Source organism: Rhinolophus hipposideros (genome assembly GCF_964194185.1).
Source record: "Rhinolophus hipposideros genome assembly, chromosome: 4".
In the NCBI taxonomy this organism is placed as follows: Eukaryota; Metazoa; Chordata; class Mammalia; order Chiroptera; family Rhinolophidae; genus Rhinolophus; species Rhinolophus hipposideros.
In genome coordinates, this window is record NC_138050.1 from 100,628,530 (window position 1) to 100,653,151 (window position 24,622).

Consider the following 24,622-nt stretch of genomic DNA (forward strand, 5'->3'; position numbering starts at 1 on the left):
GGTTCGAAAAACTGTTAGCAACATACGCGGTCTCCACTTCATTTCTTTATCCTTTCATCATAAATATTACACAGTGATATGATACACAGGAATATTATACAGAAATATTATACGGTGATGCCAGTTTTCTGACTTATCGAATTAGCTGAGTTAGTATCAAAATATAAATGACAGATTAAATTACTCTTAAACTGGTTATAATATAAGATATTGTTCCCGAGGTGGTCGTAGGAATAAGTCCATTCTTGTTTGACAGCAGTTCAAAACTAATTTCATTTTCGGTTTAATATAACATATTTGATTAGGCTGAAAAATAGAGTATTTCCTTGTTTTCAACAAAAGAGGACCTGGGGTGGTCAGTGCTTGATTTAGAAGGCTACTGAAAACCCAACTGAACCTGGTTTAAGGGGTGTGTGTAGTGGTGGGGATGGGCACAGGAGGGGGAATGAGGTTCCATTGGAAAATAAGTGATAAAGTTTATTTCAGAGTAAACATATGGACTTGCCTGTTGGGAATGGTTCCTGGAACAGACCTGTGTGGTTTGGTGTGGAGGTGGAGAATGAGCAAGTCTGTACTGGAAGTTATATGCCAGTTATTACAACATTAATCAGTTCTACTGCTGAAGGCTCACTGCATATTTTCCAGGCCAACTTAAAGGGAGGAGTCTTTCATTGGTATTTTCCTACCCCTGGAAAATGTGATTTAAGAAAAATATCCTACATTTTTCTTAAGTAAAATGGGCAGAGACTTAATTCTAAAACTACGGCACAAGATTAAAATAGAAGATTCAGGTTCTTCCTCATTTACTTCCTCATTTACCTACTGTGTTCCCTCCACTGAAGGGACATCAGAGACATCTTTATGCAGAGTGTGTGTGTGTGTGTGTGTGTGTGTGTGTGTGTGTGTGTGTGTAATATGTATTATTATAGTGTTTAATGTTATTATATAGTTTTTATAAACACTTATGTACACATATACATACACACACATACACCTGAGATCGGACAATTAAGTTTGCGAACTCATCCTGAAAAAGTGCTACATACCTCATTGCTGACTATCACTCCAGTCACCTTCGAGGTACTCCCCTTGGGAAGCTCTGCACTGACACCAGTGCCTAGTCCACCCTTCAAAGCAATTTTGGAACTCTTTTTCTAGAATGGCTATCAGAGCTGTCATCGTATTAACCTTGATGTCCTGAGTGTCATCAAAATGTCTTTCTCTCAATATTTCCTTTAACTTCAGGTAAAGACAGAAGTCATTGGGGGCCAGATCAGGTGAGTAGGGAGGGTGTTCCAATACAGTTATTTGCTTACTGGCTAAAAACTCCCTCACAGACAGTGCTGTGAGAGCTGGTGCATTGTCGTGATGCAAGAGCCATGAATTGTTGGCAAAAAGTTCAGGTCTAACTTTTTCATGCAGCCTTTTCAGCACTTCCAAATAGTAAACTTGGTTAACCGTTTATCCAGTTGGTACAAACTCATAATGAATAATCCCCCTGATATCAAAAAAGGTTACAACATCATTGTAACATGTTCGCGAAGTTAATTGTCACACCTCATACATACATATATACACTCCAGATGAATGGCTAGAGGGTGGTTCATATTTGGTAAAGGGGTTCTACTTTATTTTATTCACCAGATGTTCTGTAATCAACCATTGTTGTTAGTCTTTCACGCATCACACAAATCCTGCCTTTGTGGAGTGCTCTGTGCATTTTGCAGAGTGCCCTACGAATCCTGTGAGTATCTTTCCTCCCAGAGTGCCCCTCACAGGCTGGGTACCACTTCACTACTGTGATTGCTGCTCGCCCAGGAGACACACATGCTGAATGAAGGCAGGGTTAGCCCAACTTGTGCAGTGTGAGGAGTGTGTTCTGCCTTCTCTAGGACAGAAACCGCTACTAGGGACGTGCAGCTGCTCAGCCACCATGCCAGGCCATCTCCTGCTGCCACCATGGCAGTCTGGGTCCGGGAACCAACGCTTTTTCTTTCTGTGCCCACTCTGCTCTCGCACTTTTGCCAGAGGAGGTACCTGGCCTGAGGCATGCGCATGGGGCACCCTACAAAGGAGACTCAAGTTTCCTTGGAAAATCGTAACCCACGGGCACAGCATCATAGCTGGCTCACACAATTTTGTCAACTCTGGAATTTCAGTCTAAGTTCAACCCTCAGTGAACTTCAGCTGCAATGGTTTCTTATCTCTTTTCATGGGCCAGGGCAGCTTGTATAAGATAAAATCCATCATACAACTTAAACTACATCAGGCCATGGAGAGGTCCATAATTTAGCATTATGCTCGTGAGACACCCACTGCAACCGTTACAGTCAAAATAAATTTTGCCTGCCTCATACTCTCTAGCTCGCTCCCTGCCAATATATGTTAGGAGAATGGACCTCCAAAAAAGACAGCAGAAATAAACCCAATGCTTATAAGAAATCTTTTTTCTTTTGTCTTAAAATACGAGAACAACAGAGAACACTGACTTCATGTACCATTTTTCCCCCTTTGCTGTGCCTTTCATCTGTACAAAATGCAGAAAAAAAATCCCCAAGGTTTTCACTCTCAAGCTTACAAAGAGAGAGAAACACTGTTCCTTCTTTCTTTCCCTTGCAAACTTTTTTCTTCCCTTGCTTGCGGTCACTCAGCTCATAAATACCCTACTTTACTGTCAGGAAGAAAATGTACATTTGCTCGAATGATCTGAAAAACAAATTTTACGGTTCTCCACTCATCGACCTGGAACATAAGTTCACATGCAGATTATAGTTAGCTGATAGTTTCCAGAAAGAGAAACAGCATTCTTGGGATTAAGCAACTGAAAACATATCATTTAAAAACTAAGTAGGCAAAAGACGCTCTATCATTTTAACAAGTAATAGTAGACAGAACTCCATTAGCTTAAAAGAAGGACATAGTTTTGAAAACTCCCAATTTCATTCCTCTTTCGGAACTCGTGGATACTGGGAGGCCAGTGTCTGACTGATGTACTGACATTTAAATTAAATGTAAAAAAATCACTAGTGCACCATTGGTAAGTCTGATCTGTATCTGTTGCCTGTAAGAAGTGACTTCATATTAATTAAGACTAAGCCAGTAACTCTCTCTGAATGACCACAGAGGTGTGTTGGGAGCGGTCATTTTCAATATCTAGCTGTAAATTCAATTTTGTCTTCAGTGGAAAGATCACTGAAAGACAGAAAACAATAGAAACTCACTTAAACCGGATTTAGAGTGCAGCATTATTAAAGCTATTCATATGGAAAGAAATTAACGCTGCTCATAAAAATCACATCAGACACACTTATAAAAATGCCAACTACTTCCTGTGAGCATGCTCTGGCATAACTTTGAACATGGGAGCGGTTCAGAACCTAGAATGCACAAACATGCTTTTCTCCACAGTAAGAACTGTGAAAATTGATATCGTATTATGAAGTGAGTACAGAGCATTTCTTACTAAAAATTGCCCAATGTTTTCTCGTCAGGGTCCTTACAACCGTCACACGTAGGTTTACCTAACATGTTTTCTCCTTTGCATTCTCCTTTCACTACATCGCCCGTCCCTTTTCCACACTCCTCTTTCTCAAACACCATGGCCCGGCTTGTCCACTTCTGCATGTACTGTGCACATATCCCAGGCCCACCCCCCCCACCCCCAGTTTCCTGGTCCACCAAGCTGTCACTGTTTGCCCCAGATTCAGCCTAAGTGCCTTTCATAAAAGAAGCTTTTCTGTGACCCTACGATGAATTGGGTGCCCCTTTGCAATGCTTCCACAGTCCCCTCCACATCCAGCTATTAAAGCATTAGTCACTCTGTACCATAATTGTTGGTTTATAGATCTGTCTCCAGTTTTGACAGGCTAACATGAGAATAAAACTTCCAAACAAATATTTCAATCTTATGGTCACTCTGAATGTTTCCCTTTGCAGTCTATCTCTAGTTTGTTACACTCTATTTCTAACTGATCTTCAGTGATTAACACTAGAAAGCTCGAAATTCGATGGTCTAATGTTGGGAAACATCAGTTGATAATGAACTTTATAATTTCACGTTAAAGAGTATTTTCACACTGCCTACCAGACATCCATGTTCTCAAGACACTTAAGCTGGTGGGTCCTTTCATCCTACAGGCCTGAGGTCATTACCATGGGGGATGAAAGTTAAAAGTGACATCAGATAATCACACAGAAGCAGCTCTTTCTACAGTAAAGCTCTAACCAGCTTAGCAAATGACTCAGGAGTCTTTTTGAAAACATTTTTAATTCTGAGGGGGCAATAACTATTTCTAGCTTTGTGAAGAATAAATACTAAACTGCTTATCTATAACACTTCAGTGTCACTACCTGAATCCATACCCATCTCATTTCATTTCTGGTTACTTCAGATTTTGTCAACCTCCCTCCCGCTCCCTCTCTCCTGCGTTTATTGGGCACCTGGCACGTGGTAGGCATTGAAAAATTGCATACGGATAAATCTTTGCTATTCAAAGATCACAAACACGAGCTTTTTTCAGGAGCTTGTTGAAAATGCAGACTCATTCTTACTCAGAACATGCATTCTATTCCAGGTGATTCATTTGTACGTTCAGGTTTGAGACGCACTGGGAGAAATCCTCCATGAAAGCCAGGGAAACTGGTTAGGAGCTCATCCAAGTTAAGAGATAACAAAAACCTGAAACTTGCAGCTGAGATAGTGGAGGATTTTGGAAAGATTGGTGTGATTCTTAGGAGCTTTGTGAATCCCTGTCCCCAACCCCTCCACCCCATTTCAAGAATAGCTGCTAAAACATCATCCCTATCCTGGAAGAAAAAACTGTGGGGGGAAAAAAAAAGACAGACTAGGAAATGGGCATAGAGATTACTGCCGATCCTTTCAGTGGCATGCTGGGCACAGCCGAGAGGACCCTCTCCAGTGCCCCCTGGGTCATCTGATTCTACAGAAGTGTGAACCTGTCATTGTCTTTGGGCTATTTTACAATGTTGTAGGGGTAGAACCTAAGTTGTGGCGAACTGGTAACAATGCAAGTAATTCTTCTCTACAACAATGCAAATGCATGTGGTTCCAGTAGAAACCATACACATTTATAAAGCAAATTCTCTTCTGAACCAGGTTTAGCTTCTTACCGATTCCCTCACTAATGAAAGAGTTAAGCCATTGGTGCATGTTCATTTTACATGTGCAAGGCAGTTATGATGTCACTGCCACTGTGCCCTTTCAGACCCTCTATACTGCAAGCTGCACAAGGCAGGATCCAGGCTGCCGTCCTAACAGCAACCCCAAGGTCTCGGCAGGTGGGCACTTGGTGAACTTGATGCGAACTGACATCCAGATGATAAAGGGGAAAATAAATCAAATTGGTAAGCAGCTTTTTCTCCGCCTTTGTGCACAGAGGGAGATCCGGCCCTACATTTCAGAATGGCAGATGGGATAAAAGCCAGGCCACGAACGATGAGTGTGAAAACTGAGGTGGGCTGTAATAGTAACCTTATTTATGGCCCAGTCTGTAAAGGAATAACAGGGGAGGAGATGCCATGTTTGACCAAAATGTTTCAAGAATGAGAATAAAAAGGAAGACATTCTACAACACTTTTCTTTCCAAAGACATGGGGACACACATACACGTGTACGTACAGACAGTCAGACAGACAGACACACACACACACACACACAACTGTGTGCTATAAGGTTGTCATTGCGTTTTGGCTTCTATGATACCTGGGAATAGTTCACAGTGATGGCCAAAGCACTGCTACCACCACATTCCTAAAATGTTAGTGTCCCTACACACTGGGCATCCCTAAACAAGTCTCCATTTTCTGGTTGCTCAATTAACCATCAAAGGGGGGAGGGTTGGTACCTTACCTGTCCTCCAATCATGGATAGCATGAAAGGCTATACACATTGGTTAATACACATTGGTTAACCTTTCCCTTGATCCAGCACGCACACACACACACACACACACACACACACACAATCTCCCCAACTATTTAGTGCCTGTAAAAAAAAAAAAAAAATACCTAACGGGGGGAGTGATATGAAAATGCACTGATCAGTCCTGCTTTGGGGTCAAGCCAAATGTTTCCAAATGAAATGGCCTGTTTTTCATCGATGAAGGTCAAGGTGAGTAGTGCCTGACGCAGTGATTTGCACACAGGCTCCGGTGCCCTCAGAAGGAAGCCTGGCTTTTAGCTAATGGAACTTTCACTTGGCTCATAGTATTATCGATCTTTACGTTCTTAGAACCATAAATACTGACAACCATCCCAGCAAAATGTTGGCCCCACCTCCACTGTAGTCCCTCTGGCAGGCTGACACGGGGCCACTCTGTATGCAAATCCGAACCCAGGCTTCTGGAAACGGTGAGTGCTGCTCCCAGGAGCACCGAGTTCTTGATGACATATCAGGAAATCCCAGGGGTGCTGCTTGCAAAGCTTTGTCAAAGCCTCACCTGACGCAGGGAAAAACTCTTCATTTCATCACATAATGAAAGATTATGTGAAGCTTTCCAAAGGGGGACAAAGTACACAAAAACTTTTCAATGTTCTTGCTAGGACAGATCCCCAAGGATTTAGGATATAATCTCTCCTCGCTGCCTAATCAATGTCTTTCTTCCACCATCCAAACACAGGGTCCTCCAGGGGTGGATGGTCTGTGTTAGACAAACACTGACATTCATTATCTCATCTTTCTGGTGCTACCGTCTCCAGTAAAGTGTAATTATGATGCTGTCGCACTCATTCTCACTTTCTCAAAGCCATGCCGTGAACTTTGGGTCTGTAAGCAGTTACTTTCCAGTCAGTCTTCATTAAGTTGAGTCGGCTCAGGACAACGTCTATTTAATCAGCAGCGTGCCCAATAATTTCCTTTTTTAGAATTTGCATTAGCGTTACAAGACACTGGGGGCTCCATGCCTTAGACCCTAGACAATTGCAACTCGATGTTCCTTCTGACTTCAGGAGGTCCGGTGGCCACTGAATGTGGGTTTCCCTAGTCCCAGAAGGTTCCCCCCCACTCACTCACCCCTGTACTGCCCAGATGGGGTGCCTATCTCTCCTGGGGCAGCAACCTGCAGCGCCCGCTTGCAATAGTGGGAGTAAAGGGTACTTTGCAATTGCCTTTGTCACTAGAGTAACAAACTGGGAGGCAAGGGCTGGGATCGATTTTCTCCCCGCGCCCCCCCCCACCCCCCAGCTCAGACAGTACCAGGCACATGGGAAATGGCTCCACAAACACTTGTGGAGTGACGGGAATGACAGCTGATGGCACATCACGTCCCTATCCTTTCATTCATGCCTGAACAGCACTCCTGGCCAGAAACGCAACATGTTCATAGATCCCAATAGCTAACGGGGAGAGAAAGGACTTAATTGACTGAGCATGCACTGTGTGTGTAGTTTTAGCACTGAGCAGGATACGGAAGGACCTGTGGGTTATGATAAAGAGTTGGCTTGTATGGAATTGGCTGGATAAAGCTGATTTTCAAAAAGAAAATTGTAAGACTAAACCAGTACGCTGTAAAATGCGGGGGGGGGGGGGGGGAATGTCTGTAATAAACATAAGATGCAAGATTTCTTTGGGGAGGAAAAAACTCAAGTCCAATTAGGCATTCTCCAATTGCATTTCCATCTCCTTTTTGATGCAGGCTTCTTTACCTTAGGTCCTGACTGCATTTTATGTCCCCACAGCCATGAAATCATCTTCCGGAAAACCGCTTCCTTGGCTCCTCCTGCCTGGTTTTGTAGCATTATAAAGAGCATGGAGTGGATTTCCTCTCTGAGGAAGCCCATTTCCTAAGCAATTAAATGCTGTTTATATTACAAACCCTGTGCTTGGGTTGAAATTGTCAAGCTTGATATTACCTGACTGTGGCCTAAGATGTATCCCCAGCTCGTTCATTCTACTGTAACTGCCATCTATTAAAATTTCCAATCTGTTCTCTCCTCCAGGGATCACATAGTACTTGGCAACGGCGCGGCTTCTAAATTCTGCAAATTACACTCATATATATAAATACATATCTTTGAAATGGCAAGGCTTGCAAATTACTTTACCACACGGACAGCTCGATCGGCTATCCTCTACCAGGAAAGGCGATACTGAGCTCCTCCTATGTGCAGGTACTTCTGTGTTGGTGCCTTAAACATGACACAAGGTAAATGCCAAACTTCCGTGAGATTCCTCCACAAGGTCACAAAATCAAGGTGCTGGTTTGTGTCACTTCTAGGAGCAGACATGGCTGAATACAGTTTGGTTGGTGTAGTTCACAAGCTGATACTATAGAATGCACTGGCTATTAAAGGAAAATGTATTTGTTCCCAAGTCAACATTCCTGGTTAAGGACGCTGCCCTTTCTCTTTCTCGCCACTCCTTATGGTTTCGTGTCTGGATGGAAAAGTGAGACAATGTCTGTGTTTCCATTTTATAGGCTTTTTATTCGAGGGACAGCCATGGCCTCTGTATTACAACGGGGCATTTCGTGGCAACTGCAGTGTATTAGGGGTTCCCAAGCCCTGAACACGGGATGAGGGTTATAAGCAGAAGTCCTTTTGTTTAAGAATTGTTTTTCAAAGCATAGACTGTCAATTTCCTATCTTTGTAAAACTGGATTTGGGCAGCTTTTCATACATTTCCTCTAGTGGAAACATCCAATCCACTTTACACACTGCCAGCGATGCACTAGCTACATTCTAAAACACTCAAAGGATCAATCATCTCTCTCCTGTCGTAAGAAATCTTTAATGGCTTCTCCATTGCTTATGAAATAACCCCCAAGTCCTGCGGCAGCCGTTTAGGGTTCCAAAATTTGGAGACTGTGTCTCCAGCCTCGCGGTGCTCTGTAAGCTTCCAGGCAGCTCTCACATCTGCCAGAGCAGGCGAAGTACCCTTCACCCCCCCCAGCCCCCTGCCCTTCCTCTCCGCTTCCTGTGGCTGTATTCCTAGGAGTCCAGTCTCGGATTGGAATGTCTTTATGCCCCTTTTTTTTCCTGGGGAAAACATCTTGTTCATCCTGTGAAATTCAAATGCTACCTCCTCTGTGACGACTTTCTTGACGCCTTCCTTAACGTTTTACTCCACTCATTCCTGAGTTCCCAAAGCATGTCGCTTATACCTTGGTTGACAGTGGCGTGAGTGGCTTTGCATTCCAGTTAATCATTCACTTGTAGCCACCTCTGTGTGGCCAGTGACTGGGACCTGTGCACTCTCATTAAAACTTGACACACCCCACAACCTGAGGAGGGGCTGACCTTCATTTGCCTGTAAAACGCTCGGATGTTGCTCAGGTCACACAAGTTAGATTACTAACGACAAAAAAGTCCACACACACACACACACACACACACACACACACACACACAGCATCCTAATTTCACGATCTGGCCCTCCCACCATCGTGGTTCACTGGGCCAGCACTAAAGCCTCCGTGTTTTTCTCTCTCACAGCATCACCCACGGGAGAGGAGAACCGCAAACATCTGAAGAAATGAAACAGACACCTTCTCGTGCTACTCATCCTTCAGGAGTGAGGAGAGTCCCTTCAACTCAGTCTCTGAAGGCAGGGACACTGTTCCACGTGTGTCTTGTCCCCCAAGGCCCCCAGCGCGGTGTCTGACCCGCGTGAAGAAAGGCTTCACTCCCCAGAGCAGCAGAAGCCGCGGCCCGGTCACAGGTGTGGGCGCCAGGTGTGGGCGCCAGGTGTGGCCGCTCCGCAGAGGAGCCCGGAGGCAGGGCCCTGCTGCGGGCGTGCCGCTGCTGCGCCCTCCCCGGCAGTGGTGTTCGGGGACAGTACGCACACATCCACAGAGCGCCGTGGGGAGCGCGCGGAGAGGGGCAGCGCTCGGTCCCAAGCAGGGGTCTGGCTTCCAGGACGTCCCGCTCACCTGACGTCAGCACGAGAAGGGACAAGAGACAGCCGCGGGGCTCCCGCGCGTGGGGAGGACACACGCCAGGGCGCCGCCTACCTTTCAGCTTCTCGGCCAGCAGCGCCGCCTCGTGCTCCGAGTAGTGCATGATGGCCGGCGGGGACGGCGGCCGCAGCCGGTCCTCCTCCAGCTTGCGCCGGTGCCGCTCCTCGCGGGCGCGCATCCTCTGCTTGCATTCCCACTCGTAGAAGTCGTCCCTGGCCTGGGCAAAGTCCACGTGAAGGCGGCCCGAGTCCTTCTTGTCGGTGCTAGAGCCTAAGCGCATCCGGTAACCTGAAAGGACAGAAAGTCTGGTCACACTGCAGTCTCCAGCGGCACCGTGTGGCCCAGGGCGCTAGGAGAGCCCTGGCTTAATTGCTCAGCCCTTACCAAGGGCACCCTTGCCATCGGGGTGGGAAGCAGTTATCCTTCTCCCCTGTAACCTGGAAGCATTGTCCAGTGGAGCGCATTAGAGATCTGGGGATAAAAAGACTGCTGGGAGGTGTCTCAGACGGTCACCTACCCATCTTTAAGCAATGTCACCAAGAGGAAGATCCCAAAAATCAGGCGCTTACCCTAACTCCTTCTTCCCTCTGGCTTCCAGGAAGCTCAAGAACAAAATTGGTATGTAGGACTTTTTTTCTTCCCCCTCTACCTTTTTTTCTTATGGCCTTCACTTCATAGTTTCAATTTACTGTAACTTGATTGGATAAGCTGTCTTAAATTCTTTTTAGAAGGAGGTGGTGTAGGAGTAAATAAAGAGTATCTATGATATTTAAAGAGATCTACAAAGTAAGTTCCACAGCACCTCCCTCACAGCCTATCACTTTATTCTCTCTCGGGAGCTGCAGAAGCCATCATTACCAGGGCAATACTGCAATGCTGTTCTATTTCTACTTATCCTCTGGGGCACGCAGAAGGATGTGTCACCTTCAGTCCAGAGGCCTCGCCACTGCCTTCCTTACAGGCCTGCAGCCCCTCATCTGGCAGGTGGCGCTGCATATACAGTCCACCCTGTCTTTGAAGCTGCAGGAACCCATAGGAGCACTCAGAGCCAGAGCAAAACATGGGCCTGCAAGTCTTGGGGCACTGACTGAGCTACCCAACTTACAAAGACTGCGAGCAGAAACTCGATTTGAGAAATCAACAGCTACAGAACTGAAACCAGACAGCCGGCCCAACTGCAAATGAAGAAGACTTGGCTTTTGAGCTTGCTCTTTCATTTGAGGCCCTCAGATTTTAAAAATGTAAATTCAGTTCCAGCAGGACTGCAGCTGTTGGGGCAGCCAGAGGAGAGAGCAGAATAAGGGTTTTTTTGCTGTGTAAGGCCTTTGCAAAGAAGACACCGCTGTGAAATGCTAGGCCGTGCGGTGCTCAGTGCTTGTGTGCAAGCTCTCCTGGTAGATTTCAATGGGTTATCGTGGCATTTGGGGTTGAAACTCAGCTGAAAATCCCTGTGGAGGCTGGCTGCTCCCCAGTAGGGCACAGTCACACCTTTGAGAAGTTACAAATATGAAACAGATCTCACATCTGGTTCCCATTTATGACCCTCTTATTCCTAAGTTTCAACAGTGTTATCGAAAAATGGGAAGACATAACAATACCTATCAAAAATGCAAATATCAGATCACAGATGAGCAGAATGAGTGCTAAGGTGAGTGCATCTTGGTGGTGGGCCATGGGGTTTAATAAGTCTGCAGGCCACAGTGACAAATACATAAGAGCTGAGCTGGCAGGAAGGCCGAGGACTGGCTAGTGTCCCAGCTGGCCAAGCACCTTTCCCTTGCTCACGTCCAGAGCACTGCTTTGCAGACATTTCTGATTCCAAAAAGCACCCTCTCTTTCACCAAAACATCATCATTAAGGCCTTAAAAGAGACCCTGATGAGGCTGAGTCTAAAATTAGCTTGGCCTTCAGATGTGAACGTTCCTAAAATTAAACAGGCCTTCCAGCTGGGCTGGCTGGCAGGCGCCCACAGGCACGACGAGCAGGCTTCCCGCCTTCCTGCCCCTCCGGGTCATCAGCCTTTCGGATTCTCCTGGGATGGGTGCTGCAGCCTCCGCAGGGCGGCCAAGGCAGAGCTGTGGGATGCCCATGCACCCAGGCTGGCAGGCCGGAGGTGAGGCCTTCGCTGTGTGTTCCTCCACCCCAAAAGGGGCAGATGGGGGAGCAATGGAGGGTCCCAATGACTGGCAGGCCAGGGTCCGAGCTGGCAGAAATGTGACATCAAGGCATCAGTAAAGGTGACCCTTTAACGTGCCAACATTTGGGCCTGTTCATCTTTGGCACTGTCTTATGGGGACTCTGACTGGTCTGAACATTGTGCTATGTCCGTGTGGTAAAGCAGCTTTGATCCACTCTAACCAGCTCATTTAATCAGGTGGCAGAAAGTAATTGTTTTATTGGTAGAGCTGTGATTAGAACCCACGTTCCCAGGGCTGGGTTCCTGAGAAACAACAGCCAGTCCTTCTTTATCATCATCAGCGTACTGGTGTTAGAAACAACCATTTACGCACTGAACAGTCCCTATGTTGAAGTGTCCTGCTCAGCACGCAATATCCATTATTTTGATTTATTCCGCATAAGAATCCTAGCGGCAGTACAGTTACTATCGCACTTTTGCAGGATGAGGGAAAGGAGTCTCCGAGAGAGGTTATCTGGCCCCAGGCATGTGAAGCCCATTGCCAGGCACTCAGCAGAATCCCCAAGTTGTTTAATGGACCATTCTGAGGCTACAGCTCAAGAATATGTGAAATGGAAAATATCGCTGTTTGGGTGTTGTACAATATCGTCATTCTATGTTTTGTCTTCCATCTCCATTTTGGAATGCTGTCAGATTTTTTTTTTCTTCGCTTTGTAGGGTTTTAGTGGAACAAGGGTTTTAAAGTTCTCTGTATCATTATCTAGCTCAGGAAAGTTTCTGCGTTGTTGGAATAACCCCAAGGTTTCTGGGGTTTGCAAGAGAATTTCATGGCAATAGGGGCTGACTGCACAAAGCAAGAAAACCTACTAGTCATGTTCAGATGTGCTTTAATTTTTTTCCTATTCTTTTCTCACCCTCCTGCATTAGCTGTGGCTCACGAATAGGGAGGTGGTGTGCAGAGTGACAGACTGAAATATGCAGATAGATAGTGTGAGGAAATGGCAATGAGCTAAATCTAAAAGCACGTCCTTCCAAAGCCACATGTCAATAGCAACCCCACAATTCTTAGATTCCGCCAAAGCCTTCTTGACAGACTCCATACACTTGCTCATATACAGAGTGGAAGGTGGTGGCAGCCTAATTTCAACATCTATAAACATCTCCCATACAAATTGGCACCAAAGAAGAAGGGACCACCATGGGGTGGGATTAACCAAGCTAAATGTACTGGCAATTGGGTGATGCTATTGGGTTTTCCCTCAGGGCCCGTGGACGATTTTCTGCAAAGAACTGACCTTGATTTGGGTCCCCTGATGTCTAGAAAGTGAACCCCTTCTGAAAAACTGAAATTATGCGCAGAGAGGACTCTATTCCCCCAGAGAACGACATTCAATAATAATGGCCCTCAGTTTTCATAATATTGCTTTTCATCTAATAAGCACTTGTGATCGTTAATTAGAAACTTGATGGAATATTCCTGGAGACTGGAAGGGGGAAAGCGGTCCCGTGAGGTATATTCACAGACTGCAGCCAAGGGAAAAGCAGAATTCCTCCTTTCCCAGCCCCAAACGGTGAGGCAAGAGGGAATAAACTCATATTAACATCATAAAACATAACAAAGTGCCTAGAAAACCCCTTATGTAATGCAAAGTACCGGAAAGGTAAATGGCTTTATCAACCATGAATTCCTCGGCAAAGCGAATGTGACAAAAATTCTTCTTGCTTTTCCGAATCGCTGTGATATCACCACACTGCTCAAAGACTTCTTGAATAATTTCCTCGGTGGCATTTTCTGGTAATCCTCCGACAAACACAGTCTTACACCCAGGAGGTCGTTCTCTTGTGGACGGAGGTGGGAGATCTAATAATTAAGCACAACGAAACAGAGGGTTTTGCCTTTGATTTCTTTGAGCTCTTATTTTTTAATTTTTATTATTATTTTTTTTCTGGTTCACCTGGCAAAAATAAAATTTGCAGAGTAACTGTCTCCACTCTGGGTCATGATACATTTCTATAGCAACTTACATTGATCGCGGGCTGTCCTGATTTTCAGTACCTCTCCCCTCCACCTCCCAAGCTTTCTTTACCTTTCGGGTTCATTTCCACCCAGAGTGCCTATGATGGCCCGTGAATGAAGAGAAAGCAAATGTTAGCATAATTTCATTTCTCCTTCATAATATAGGGGCCCAGAGAATGGGAAAGAAAAACTTCACAACGTACAAAGCGTGATAAAATGACAACATGATAAAAAAACCTCGGTTCATTATCTGCTTTGCCTTGTTGTGGAATAATGGCACAGCAAAGCAGAGGGTGGGGCTGGGACCTGAAAGCAAGAATGGTACTTACTTGGCTGGGAAAGCCTGGGCCTGAAAAAAATGCTTTTTTTATTATTATTATTCACATTTAAATGAGCAAACTATTAAGTTTGGGAAAGGCTGTATAAAAAGATAAAATGTACACTGTCACAACATTTTACCTAGTTTATATGTAGATTACTAAAGCAATCTGCTGAAAAGTCCACTTAAAAAAAGGCAACACTGATTAATAGGAAAAAAAATGTCCTAGCTATTTAAGCCCATAAACTTAGTGTCTGAGGCTGAATTAAAAAACTAATAAAAAAATTCTGGCCCATTTATTTCATCAAATGTATGTTTCGTTCAAGCAAATGCAATTTGTCCCAGAAACTCTGAGATGCAGGCTCCTCCCTATCCCAAATTGCTAACTGCCAAATTAATTCAATTTTCCATCCAGCAAGAAAACATTTCAGTTTGTCTCCTACATTTGTGAAGATGTACGGAAGAGCTCACAGATTTCACACTGCATTTGCAGCAAAAGTTATGCTTCCATTGCATGTGGAAGACTCTTCATGCTGGATATCTACCCCCAAATCACATATCCTGCTTCCAAGGTGTTGATTCATCTCTTGGACACACACCCAGACACATCCCCATGTGTTTGTTCTAACCTAGAAACAAAGAACTTCTGCAGAATGGATCCCCACTCTGTGTATCGATGTGGAAGAATTGTGAGTCCCATCTGGAAATGAATGCAATACGATATTAAAAAAAATAAATTTAAATTGAGAAGCAAACATCTCTAACAGGTGTCACTTACTTGGATTTTGAGGGAAAAGAGTACAGCTTTTGCAGTGGATTATTTCTTTGACGACAGCCACTTCCGTTGGCGGTGGGGGCGGTACCAGCCCCAGGCCAGGTAGCATTGGGTTAATGGGGGTGATCCCTGTCATCATGTTGAGGCCTGGATCAAAGCCTGACACACAGATCGAGTCTGGAAAGTACACAAGATAACACTATGTCTGGAGGATCTGAAATCAATTTTCGTATTTTCCCGAAAAGATAATTTGACTTTATGCTTGCTAGTCTTTAGGAATTTCTCCTGGATTAGGTATAGCATTATGGGAAGCTATTCCAGAAAGGTAAAGCAAAATTAAAAGATGAACTTTTGAAAAACTACACCAAAAGAACATTATATTATTTAAAACATTAACGTGGCAGAACGGAATACAACATATTCAAGAGGAAACCCATGCACTATGAAGTTCGGCAATTATTGTGAAGGTGATTTTCTGTTTCTTCACATTGGTGTGTTACCTACACTGCTTTATGACCCAGAATGGAGGAAGAAATATCATTTAACGTTGAAGTATCCTGTGAATCTGTCAACCTGCTTTAATCAAAAGAGCCTTCTTATCCAATTGACCTAGATTTAGGAAAGTTCAATTTACATGTGCCTATTTTATAATGATGCATTCAGTCCAACCTAATCTATTGCCCCCAGGAAATAAAAAATAAAAAAATAAAAAAGGAGTGATTATAATTACTATGGCTGAGTTAGATACATGCAGGCATAAAATTAGCTATAGACATTTGTATCTTTTATTGGATAATCACACTTTCTTCCTGTAATTCAATCAGCAAATTGACCACCCTTCTGAAATCTTTATTCCCTGTTTAAGAAAACAAATTTATGCCCTTTGTAAAAAACGGAAGGAGGCAAAAGGAATGAGTTTTCCAATATAAACACTGAATTGTTTCACTGTGATAATGAAGCAAGTTATTTCAAAGGTGACATACATATATATATAAATAAGTAAGACTTTTCTAAGAGCAGGGACTGTTTAAAGGTACTGAGTTTCTAGAGGAGCTGGAAGGGACCCTTCTCCTGAGAGTTTTTCTGTTTGTAGGGAACAGATGCTCGCCCAAGTGGTGTGATCCTGTTCCTAGGTAGAAAAACATGCATAGTCACGGTGACACTCCACCACAGTCCTCACGGATGAAATTCCCTTCCCTTGTCTCACTTCCCTATCTTTTTCTCTCTCTTTCTCATGGATCATTCCTGTTCTTCTTTCCTGCCGCTCCCCGTCTGTGTTTCTCGTGTACAGTCGAGCCTCAGCCCGTGCATGGCCTCTCTGCTTACCTGTGCTGAAATGTCACATAAGCTCGGAGGCAGGTGAAATGACACGCGGACCTGGATTTACTAAGCCATTCCAGAGCACGCAGAAGGACCAGCACAAGCTTTCCCTTTCAGGGAAAAGGTTTATGACAGCTTTCCTCCAGCCACCATGGATGTTTCCACTCCTCTGGGCTGAACAGAAGAGGCAGGGTGATTCTGACCAACATCCCCAAGAGGACTGCGGTCCCATTTTGTTAGGAAATCCATTTAATTTGATAGCGTACCACCGGGGCTTCAGGAAAATGAGGGTTTTTTTTTTCTTTGGTTTTGATATTTTTAACCCTAAATGCTGCACAAAACCAAGGGATATGCAAAGACATAAATGTTTGGAAGTCACAGAGACAAGACTTAGACTGGGGTTACTCATGTGAAATCCTCATGAAGTTTCACAGGTTGTAATCCCATTTTACAGGTAAAGAAATTGAAGCTTACAGCACTTAAGTGACATTTCCAGCATCACAAAGCAAACATTTGGCAGAGTACAACGACAGCCCAGGTCTCAGCTCTATATTTTATTTGAATACGTCTCTTTTAACTACTTCGAAGTTTCTACCTAGAATGACCCAATTTCATCATTCACCTAATACATGCCACTACTAGAAATGTATTCTACTCTTAAAAAAAAAAAAAAAAGACGTAGCGTTCTGATGCCAAGGAGAATTTCCAGAATACAATGGTTTTCAATGTCATCGTCACTGAAATAACGTACTGGCTTCCAAGGTGAATATATTAGAAATAGAAATGGGAATATCAGCGTGCTGATGCCTTTATTTAGTCTCATTTCCTACACAAGCCTCATCTGGTTCTTTCCTGGCCTGGCCCTCACTATTGTTTGCCAACACAAGGCGATTTAAGGCTAAAACCACTCAGGGCTGCAAACCCAGAAATGAGAGCCCTGTAAATTACAATAACCAGATGTTTCCCAGAGATGAGATGAGAGACATGGGCTTGCATTCTTTTTTAGTTGTAACATACCTCTGGTTTCTTTTTTGAAGGCCAAATAAATACATCTTCAGAAACGGGGACGAAAAACACTTCTCTTGAGTAAAACCTTTTAATATGCAGCAAGAGTTACTTTGCTTTTCCTGAGACATCTATATGAACGGACTCTGAGGTTTAATGAAATCTGCATGGTGAGGGTAGTAGCTGGAAAAGAGCTTAGAAAGGAATTAACACTTAAATTATGTTGGACCTCAAAGGATCTGAAATTAAGTATTGGAGGAAGGAAGTAGGGAAGGATTAAACTTTTTTTTTTCTTTTAAGAGAACCCATTACTTTTTAACAATATATGAACAGATGGAAATTGTTTTCTCAAATAGCACAGGAGCCTATTATGTACTAAGTCATTAAAGCAAATGCACAGTTTTTGCGAGTCTGAGAAAGACACACGCACAGAAGACAAAGGTGAGGAGAGAATGTATCTCTAAGGCAATTCCTTGCCCTGCTTAGAAAGGTGCCCCTGTGAACTTCAGAGATAATGAGTTATAATTCCACTCAGGGAAAGGAGGAAGAAAACTTAGATTGCCACAAGAAAGAATCCGATTAAGTCTATAGAACTTCCTTTTAGGAAGTGTACTGAAACAAGAGGAAGCGATATATATTTCAAAGACTGCTATATATTTCAAAGACTGCGGGCCCCACCAGCTCCTCTCTGCACAGCTGACTGCGAGCACAGAGGTGGCCAGGCCAAGCTCAATAAAGGTTTCTTTTTAGTTGTTTTTTTCCCAGTTGGACAAGATAAAAACAGAAACAGATACCCTGCTTACTGATTCACACAGTGTCCAGTGTTTTATCCATTTAGACGGGGTTTTTCAAATAACGGGTTGGGGTTTTGCAGTCAGGACTTTAGAGGCAAGGTGATTTCATTCGTTCATTCGTTCGTTCATTCATTCGTTAGTTCATTCATTCATTCTTTCTTTCTTTACTGGGCACATCCTCTTGCCAGAATCTGGAGTAACAGAGGTAACTGTAATATGTTCCCCATTTGGGGGGAATCACAGGGTTTGAGAAGAGCATGAAGGATGGGCACCAAACTCAAAAGAAGAGTTGAAAAATATGATCTGAGGCTCAAAGGATTATCAGAGCCATCCAGGAAGGAGAACCTGCCAGGCCTGGGGAATTCCGAATGATAGCCCAGGGCTACGGTATGGTGAGCACGCAACAGTGTGGCCACTCTGAAGAGACAGATCACATCAGAAGGGACCTGGCCCTTCGAGCGGTGCATTTCAGTTTTTTTCCTCACTGTCATTGCATCGGCCACTAAAAGTCAGCTGTGCACTCTGCCAGGTCAGAGGGCCGTCCTGGCTGTGCACTCCACCCTTGTCTGCTGGCCCTGGCGTGCCCCTTGTCTGCCCTTCCCAATCGATGCCTTAGTAACAAGTTTCATAGGTGAAGTGAGAACTAGACCCTACTTGAAAGAAAGATAACAGAGGCCTATCTCCAGTCAGGGCTGGGCATAAATGGGTTAGGTGTGAGCGTAGACACTACGCTGGGTTGGGATGCAGTTGAGGGGAGAGAGGTAAGCTGTCAGTGCTGGCACAAGTCTGGCCCAGAAAGCAGGACATAGTCCTCACAGAGAATACTCTGAGAAAGGAGGCGGTAATCAGGCCACATGGTAGCACTGCAGGTCGTGTCCTAGTTAGGGACTGTTAGCGGCAGACAAAACACAAGACTAGGCAGGCCACCTAGGCCAGCAGATTCTCCACAGGTCCCTGGGTCTGAACCACCCTGGTCCAGGGTTCTCACTCAGTCCAAGGGAACCTGAGGTCTGGCAATAACACTACGGTGTCACAAGTCAAGAAATCTTACAATCTTACAGGAAATCGTACAAGTTACCTGAGTTGTGACTCAGGCTGGAGAAGCAAGACAGGATCCAGAAACCGAGGCCTGGGGCTTGGGGATGGAGGCAGACACCCCAGCTATCAGTGCTGGGGCAGAGGGCAGAGCCTGACCAGTGTCAAGCCCAGATGGGTGCTGAGTCTCAGAGGCGGGGCTTCCTCCCACCTGAGGCTCAGGTGAGACATCCTGTCTGGGGGGATGCTGAGCACGTGGGAGACACAGCCTGGGCTTGTGCAGGGTAGAGAGACAGGCTGGAGGGGTTCTGACGCACATGCAGCCATTCCTCTCCTTCCTCCAAAAGAATTACTGACTCAAAATATGATCTCGCGTCTCTCAACAGAGAAACCATGTGACACGGGAGGATGTTCTGTTTCCGGCAACTTGAAGACGGGGAAACTGTTTCTCCTGATAGTTTCCCATTGCCATTTACAAGCCCTGCTCTTCTATGTCAGTTAAGTACACGAACTATCAAAGTTAAGCTTTTTTCATTCTATGTCCTCCTTTTCTCAAATAGTCTTAAAAAATCATTTTATGATGAACAAGAAGAGTAGTTTTTAAACAGGTGATCTTGAAGGAAAAGGATGTGGGCACAGCAGGGTGACCGTGAGGCCGACTGGCGCCCTAACCTCTCTGGGTTTCAGTGTCTTCATCATTAGCTGACTGTGAACACGAACACCAAACCACCTCCACAAATCGGGAGCGTCCGAGAAGACAATATGGCGCAGGCAGGATTTTCAAAGCGTTAAGGGCCCAAATCTGCAGTCAAATATACCCGTGACCAGGTCCCTGGGTCTCCCCCACACTGGCTGTGTGACCTCAGGAAATTTAACTCATCTTCCTAAGTCTGATTTGTAATATCTGTAAAATGGGGATAATCATATCTAAATTTTAATATTCTTGTGAGGATTAAATGGGATTAAAAAAAAAAACACCAAAGTGTTTAACATAATATCCAGCACATGCTAAATACACGATAAATCATAGTAATTATATCCAACATATATATAGTGTAAAATAATACTGATGTACCCTTACGTAGATATGTTATTAACACTAACTACACATAAAGGATCACAATGATGACGAAGTGTTTCATTGGACAAACACCGGAGTGCCTCCTCGGTGTTGGATGTTTCGCTAGGTACTCTGCCTGCAAAGTCATCGTAAGATGAGGGCTTCCTTTGGGGAGGTGAGAGTCTAGTGGCAGAGACAACTACCCAGAAAATGACAATACAGTAGGATAACTCTTATGAGACATTTTAAAAAGGTGCTATGGAAACACAGAGAAGGGGGCATCAAACCAGTCTGGGTTAGGGACTATGGGTGGAATTTTGTCCCCCTGTAAAGATATATGTAACTCCCCTGGAACCTGTGAATGTGACTTTATTTGGAAATACTTGGGTCTTAACAGATGTAATCAAGATAAGGTCCCACTTGATTAACGTGGGACCTGTCTTACGTGACTGGTGTCTTTATAGAAAGAGGGGAAGAGACAGACAGACGTCTGAGAGACAGCCATGTGACTATGGAGGCAGTGAGGGGAGACATGGAGCTACAAGCCAGGGAACACTAAGGACATTAACAAAAACCAGACACGAAGAAAAAGGCATAAAACAGGCTTTTCCCTAGAGCCTTCAGAGAGAGGATGGCCCTGCCAAAACCTTGATTTCAGACTTTCGGCCTCCAGAACTGTGAGAGAATAAGTTTCTGTGTTAAGACATTCCATTTGTGGTCCTTTGTTACGGCAGCCCTAAGAAACTATATGGGGGATAGTGTCACAGAAGGAATCCCGGAGGGGCTGACGGCTGACCTGAGTCTTATAAAGGATGAATTTTATATGTGCAATGGGCATGTAAAAAAGGTAGTCCCCAAATATACCCATTAGGATCATAAATGCAAAGGTATTTCTAAAGGTTCTCTTTGAAGAAATGTTGAAAACCAGTCCCCTGGAGGCAGAATCGCTCTTATGTTTTCCCTTTATGAAAAAAACAAAAAACAAATCTTGAAGATTGCTACATATTTCCTGGGAACAAATCAACCATACAGATTATAAGTTAACATAATAGTGTACTTCATAACATAAGTGAAGGCCTACAAGCAGAATCTTTAAGAAAGTAAAATTAAAAATGCTTCAGTGATCTCTCCAGAGATCCAGAGCTGTGTCTTCCATTCAAACCCAAAATGAATACCCAACGCGAGCTTCTGGAGGCCCGCTGTGCACACATTATAAACAAAGCCCTCATTCCATCAGGAAACCCCCTTGGTCTCCTGACTGGATTGCAATGCCGGCCGAATGGAGGAATGCAACTATCCACAGATACTTTCAGTGCTGTCGACTTGAGTGAAGAGATATGTGTCCATATTTGAAACTATGCCACGACATGGAGTGAAGAGGATTTCAAAACTTCTGAACAAAACCAGCACAGCGGAGAACTGACTGCTAAAAGAAGTCTGTCAGATCTTTCCTGCAACCTGCACATGAAGCAGGCCCTCGAAAACCAAGTATGTTTTGAGTGAGCAGGAGGCGAAAGCCTGTTGAAGTTTCGGCGAAATTCAACTGACACTGGGGGTGGTGATTTGAATTTGATGCCAGAGCAGTTTCTGTACAGAGGCCTGAGCTGTCACACTCCAAGTAAGCCGCTCTGTGTTTCCTGCACCTGCTGAAACATAGTCTGCAGACACAATGGGCCTCATAGCTGAGGCATAAGAACCATACTGGCACATGCCAGTCAGGAAGCGAAGGACACTGGGCGTCACCCATGACATTTCAACACTGAAAGAGACTTGGGCATTTCTTAATCCTACCCTCTTGATTTAGAGATGAGAAAATTGAGGCCCAGAGAGGTAAGCGACTTGTCTAAAGTCACACAGCCAGTTAAGAGTGGAGCTGAAATCAGAACCAAGAGTCCTGCTGCCTCATCATGGTGCATTTGGGTTCTCCAACGTCTCTCCATCTTGTCTTCCTCAGGACATGTCTAGTGACAATGCATTCACCACCTACCAAGCGGGCCCATTTCATTTTCTAATGGTTTGCACCATGAGGGATTTATGAGATTTATCCCTCATATGTTGACTCAGGGCCTGATATCCTGGAGAGAAATCCATGACCTTACTCTGCACCCCTGGGCTACTCTCACATGCCTAATTATCTTTCCTGTCATTACTGGTCAGATCCACGAAGAAAGCTCACAGGACAGCTGAGTCATCTCTCAGCCAGCCTCAGCACCCTGCTTCCCTTATCCTTCCACATGACTGTCCTTCTTGAACCCCCATACACTGCTGGTGGGAACGTAAACTAGTACAGCCACTATGGAAAATAGGTTTCTCAAAATATTAAGAATAGAGGTACTGTATGACTCAGCAATCTCTCTTCAGGGTATCTACCAGAAAAAAATGAAAACATTTATCTGTAAAGATACATGTACCCCCATGTTCACTGCAGCATTATTCATGGTTGCCAAGCATGGAAACAACCAAAGTATCCTTCCATAGATTACTGGATCAAGAAGATGTGGTACATATACACAATGGAATACTACTTGGCCATGAGAAAAGATGAAATAGTGCCATTTGCAACAACATGAATGGATCTTGAGATTATTATGCTAAGTGAAATAAGTCAGACAGAAAAAGTGTATAACCATATGATTTCACTCATGTGGGATATAAAACTGAAAGCAACAATGGAACAAGACAAACAAACAAAGAAGCAAAAAGTAATAGACACAGACAATAGATTAGTGGTTAACAGAGGGTTAGGGGGGTGAGGTGGTAGATGAGGGTAAAGGGGGTCAAATATCTGGTGATGGAAGGAGAACTGACTCTGGGTGGTGAGCACACAATGCGATATACAGATGATGTATTATAGAATTGTACTCTTAAAACCTATATAATTTTATTAACCAACATCACCCCCAATAAATTTAATTTAAAAAATTTAAAAAAAAAGGGCGGCTAGATGGCTCAGCTGATTAGAGCACGAGCTCTGAACAACAGAGTTGCCAGTTCGATTCCCACATGGGCCAGTGAGCTGCGCCCTCCACAACTAGACTGAAGACAATGAGCTGCCGCTGAGCTTCCAGAGTGGCCGGAAGGCTCAGTTGGTTAGAGCGCAAGCTCTCAACAAGAAGGCTGCCGGTTCAACTCCCTCATGGGATGGCGGGGTGCACCCCTGCAACTAAACATTGAAAATAGTGACTGGACTTAGAGCTGAGCTGTGCCTTTCACAACTAGATGGAAGAACAGTGACTTGGAACTGATGGGCCCTGGAGAAACACACTGTTCCCCAATAAAATAAAATAAAAAAATTAAAATAAATAAATAAATAAAACCCACCTTTGAGGATATCCAAGTTTATTCCCAGAAATAGTCCAGATAGAAGCCGACTTATTTGATTAGCAGTGTTTTCTACCTTTCTGAATTCTGAACTCTATATTTTTTAGTGACTTGATATATTATGACTAAAACACAGTAGCCACACTTCAGTGCTTGCTGTGTGCTGAGAGCTTCACATCATTCCATTACATAAGTCTTTTTGACAGTCCCGTCACAGTTGACACTGTCAATGACCTCATTCAACTAAACCACACACATCTTATCTCTGCAGGATGCCATTTTGAAACGAAGTAAGTTTGCATTTTCCATTGAATTTTCCAAAATCTGTCTTCTGAGGTTGTCCTCCTGTCTCAAATATCTCCTCCCTGGCTGGCAAGGTCTAGACAATGGCAGGGCGACCCTTTCCTACAGTTCCTGTCCCTTATAATTCACCAGCAAATTTCTCCTTGCAGGTCACACTCAGCCACAGAAGCAGAGCAGATCCTCTTAGACATATCCATGCAGGCTCCTTCCCCTGACATTGACTTTTGAACCCTTTGTCGTTGATTTCCAGTTTTGAGGATCATTGCCAAGCCTCATTGCATGTGGGGGACTCTTAATTCCTTGTGTTGGTGGCGCATGCTAACTAATTTCCCTGCTCTGTGGCCTGCTGACACCCTCTCAACATGTTTCTATGTCTTGTGTGAATGTACTCCACAGCAAACTGTTGACAATATCTGGGACATCCGTCCTACTCCATTCTATTAGATACTCCTGGGTAGATTAAGTGACTACAGGGTTTGCCTATTTCTTTCAATGGGACTTCCCCTTCCTCTCAGTTCCTAGTATAAAACCTCTATAGGCAGCCGCGTCCCACTATGTGCCAAGACCTTTCGGACAGGCCTACCCTGGAAAGGTCTTCTACATCCTCATCTATTTTGTCCCC

The 24,622-nt window shown here is 44.3% G+C and overlaps 1 protein-coding gene across 9 annotated transcripts in view; it reads right to left on the minus strand.

Annotated features, from left to right (window-relative positions):
* ENOX1 (ecto-NOX disulfide-thiol exchanger 1) overlaps positions 1-24,622 on the minus strand; it is a 512,775-nt gene that overhangs the window by 122,313 nt on the left and 365,840 nt on the right. For all 9 annotated transcript variants that reach the window (XM_081045517.1, XM_081045515.1, XM_081045511.1 and 6 more), the window contains 3 exons: positions 15,166-15,339; positions 13,706-13,912; positions 9,969-10,202 (listed from right to left, as the gene is read on the minus strand). In XM_081045517.1, coding sequence (XP_080901643.1) covers positions 9,969-10,202; positions 13,706-13,912; positions 15,166-15,339 — 615 coding nt within the window. The remainder of the gene's footprint in view (positions 1-9,968; positions 10,203-13,705; positions 13,913-15,165; positions 15,340-24,622) is intronic.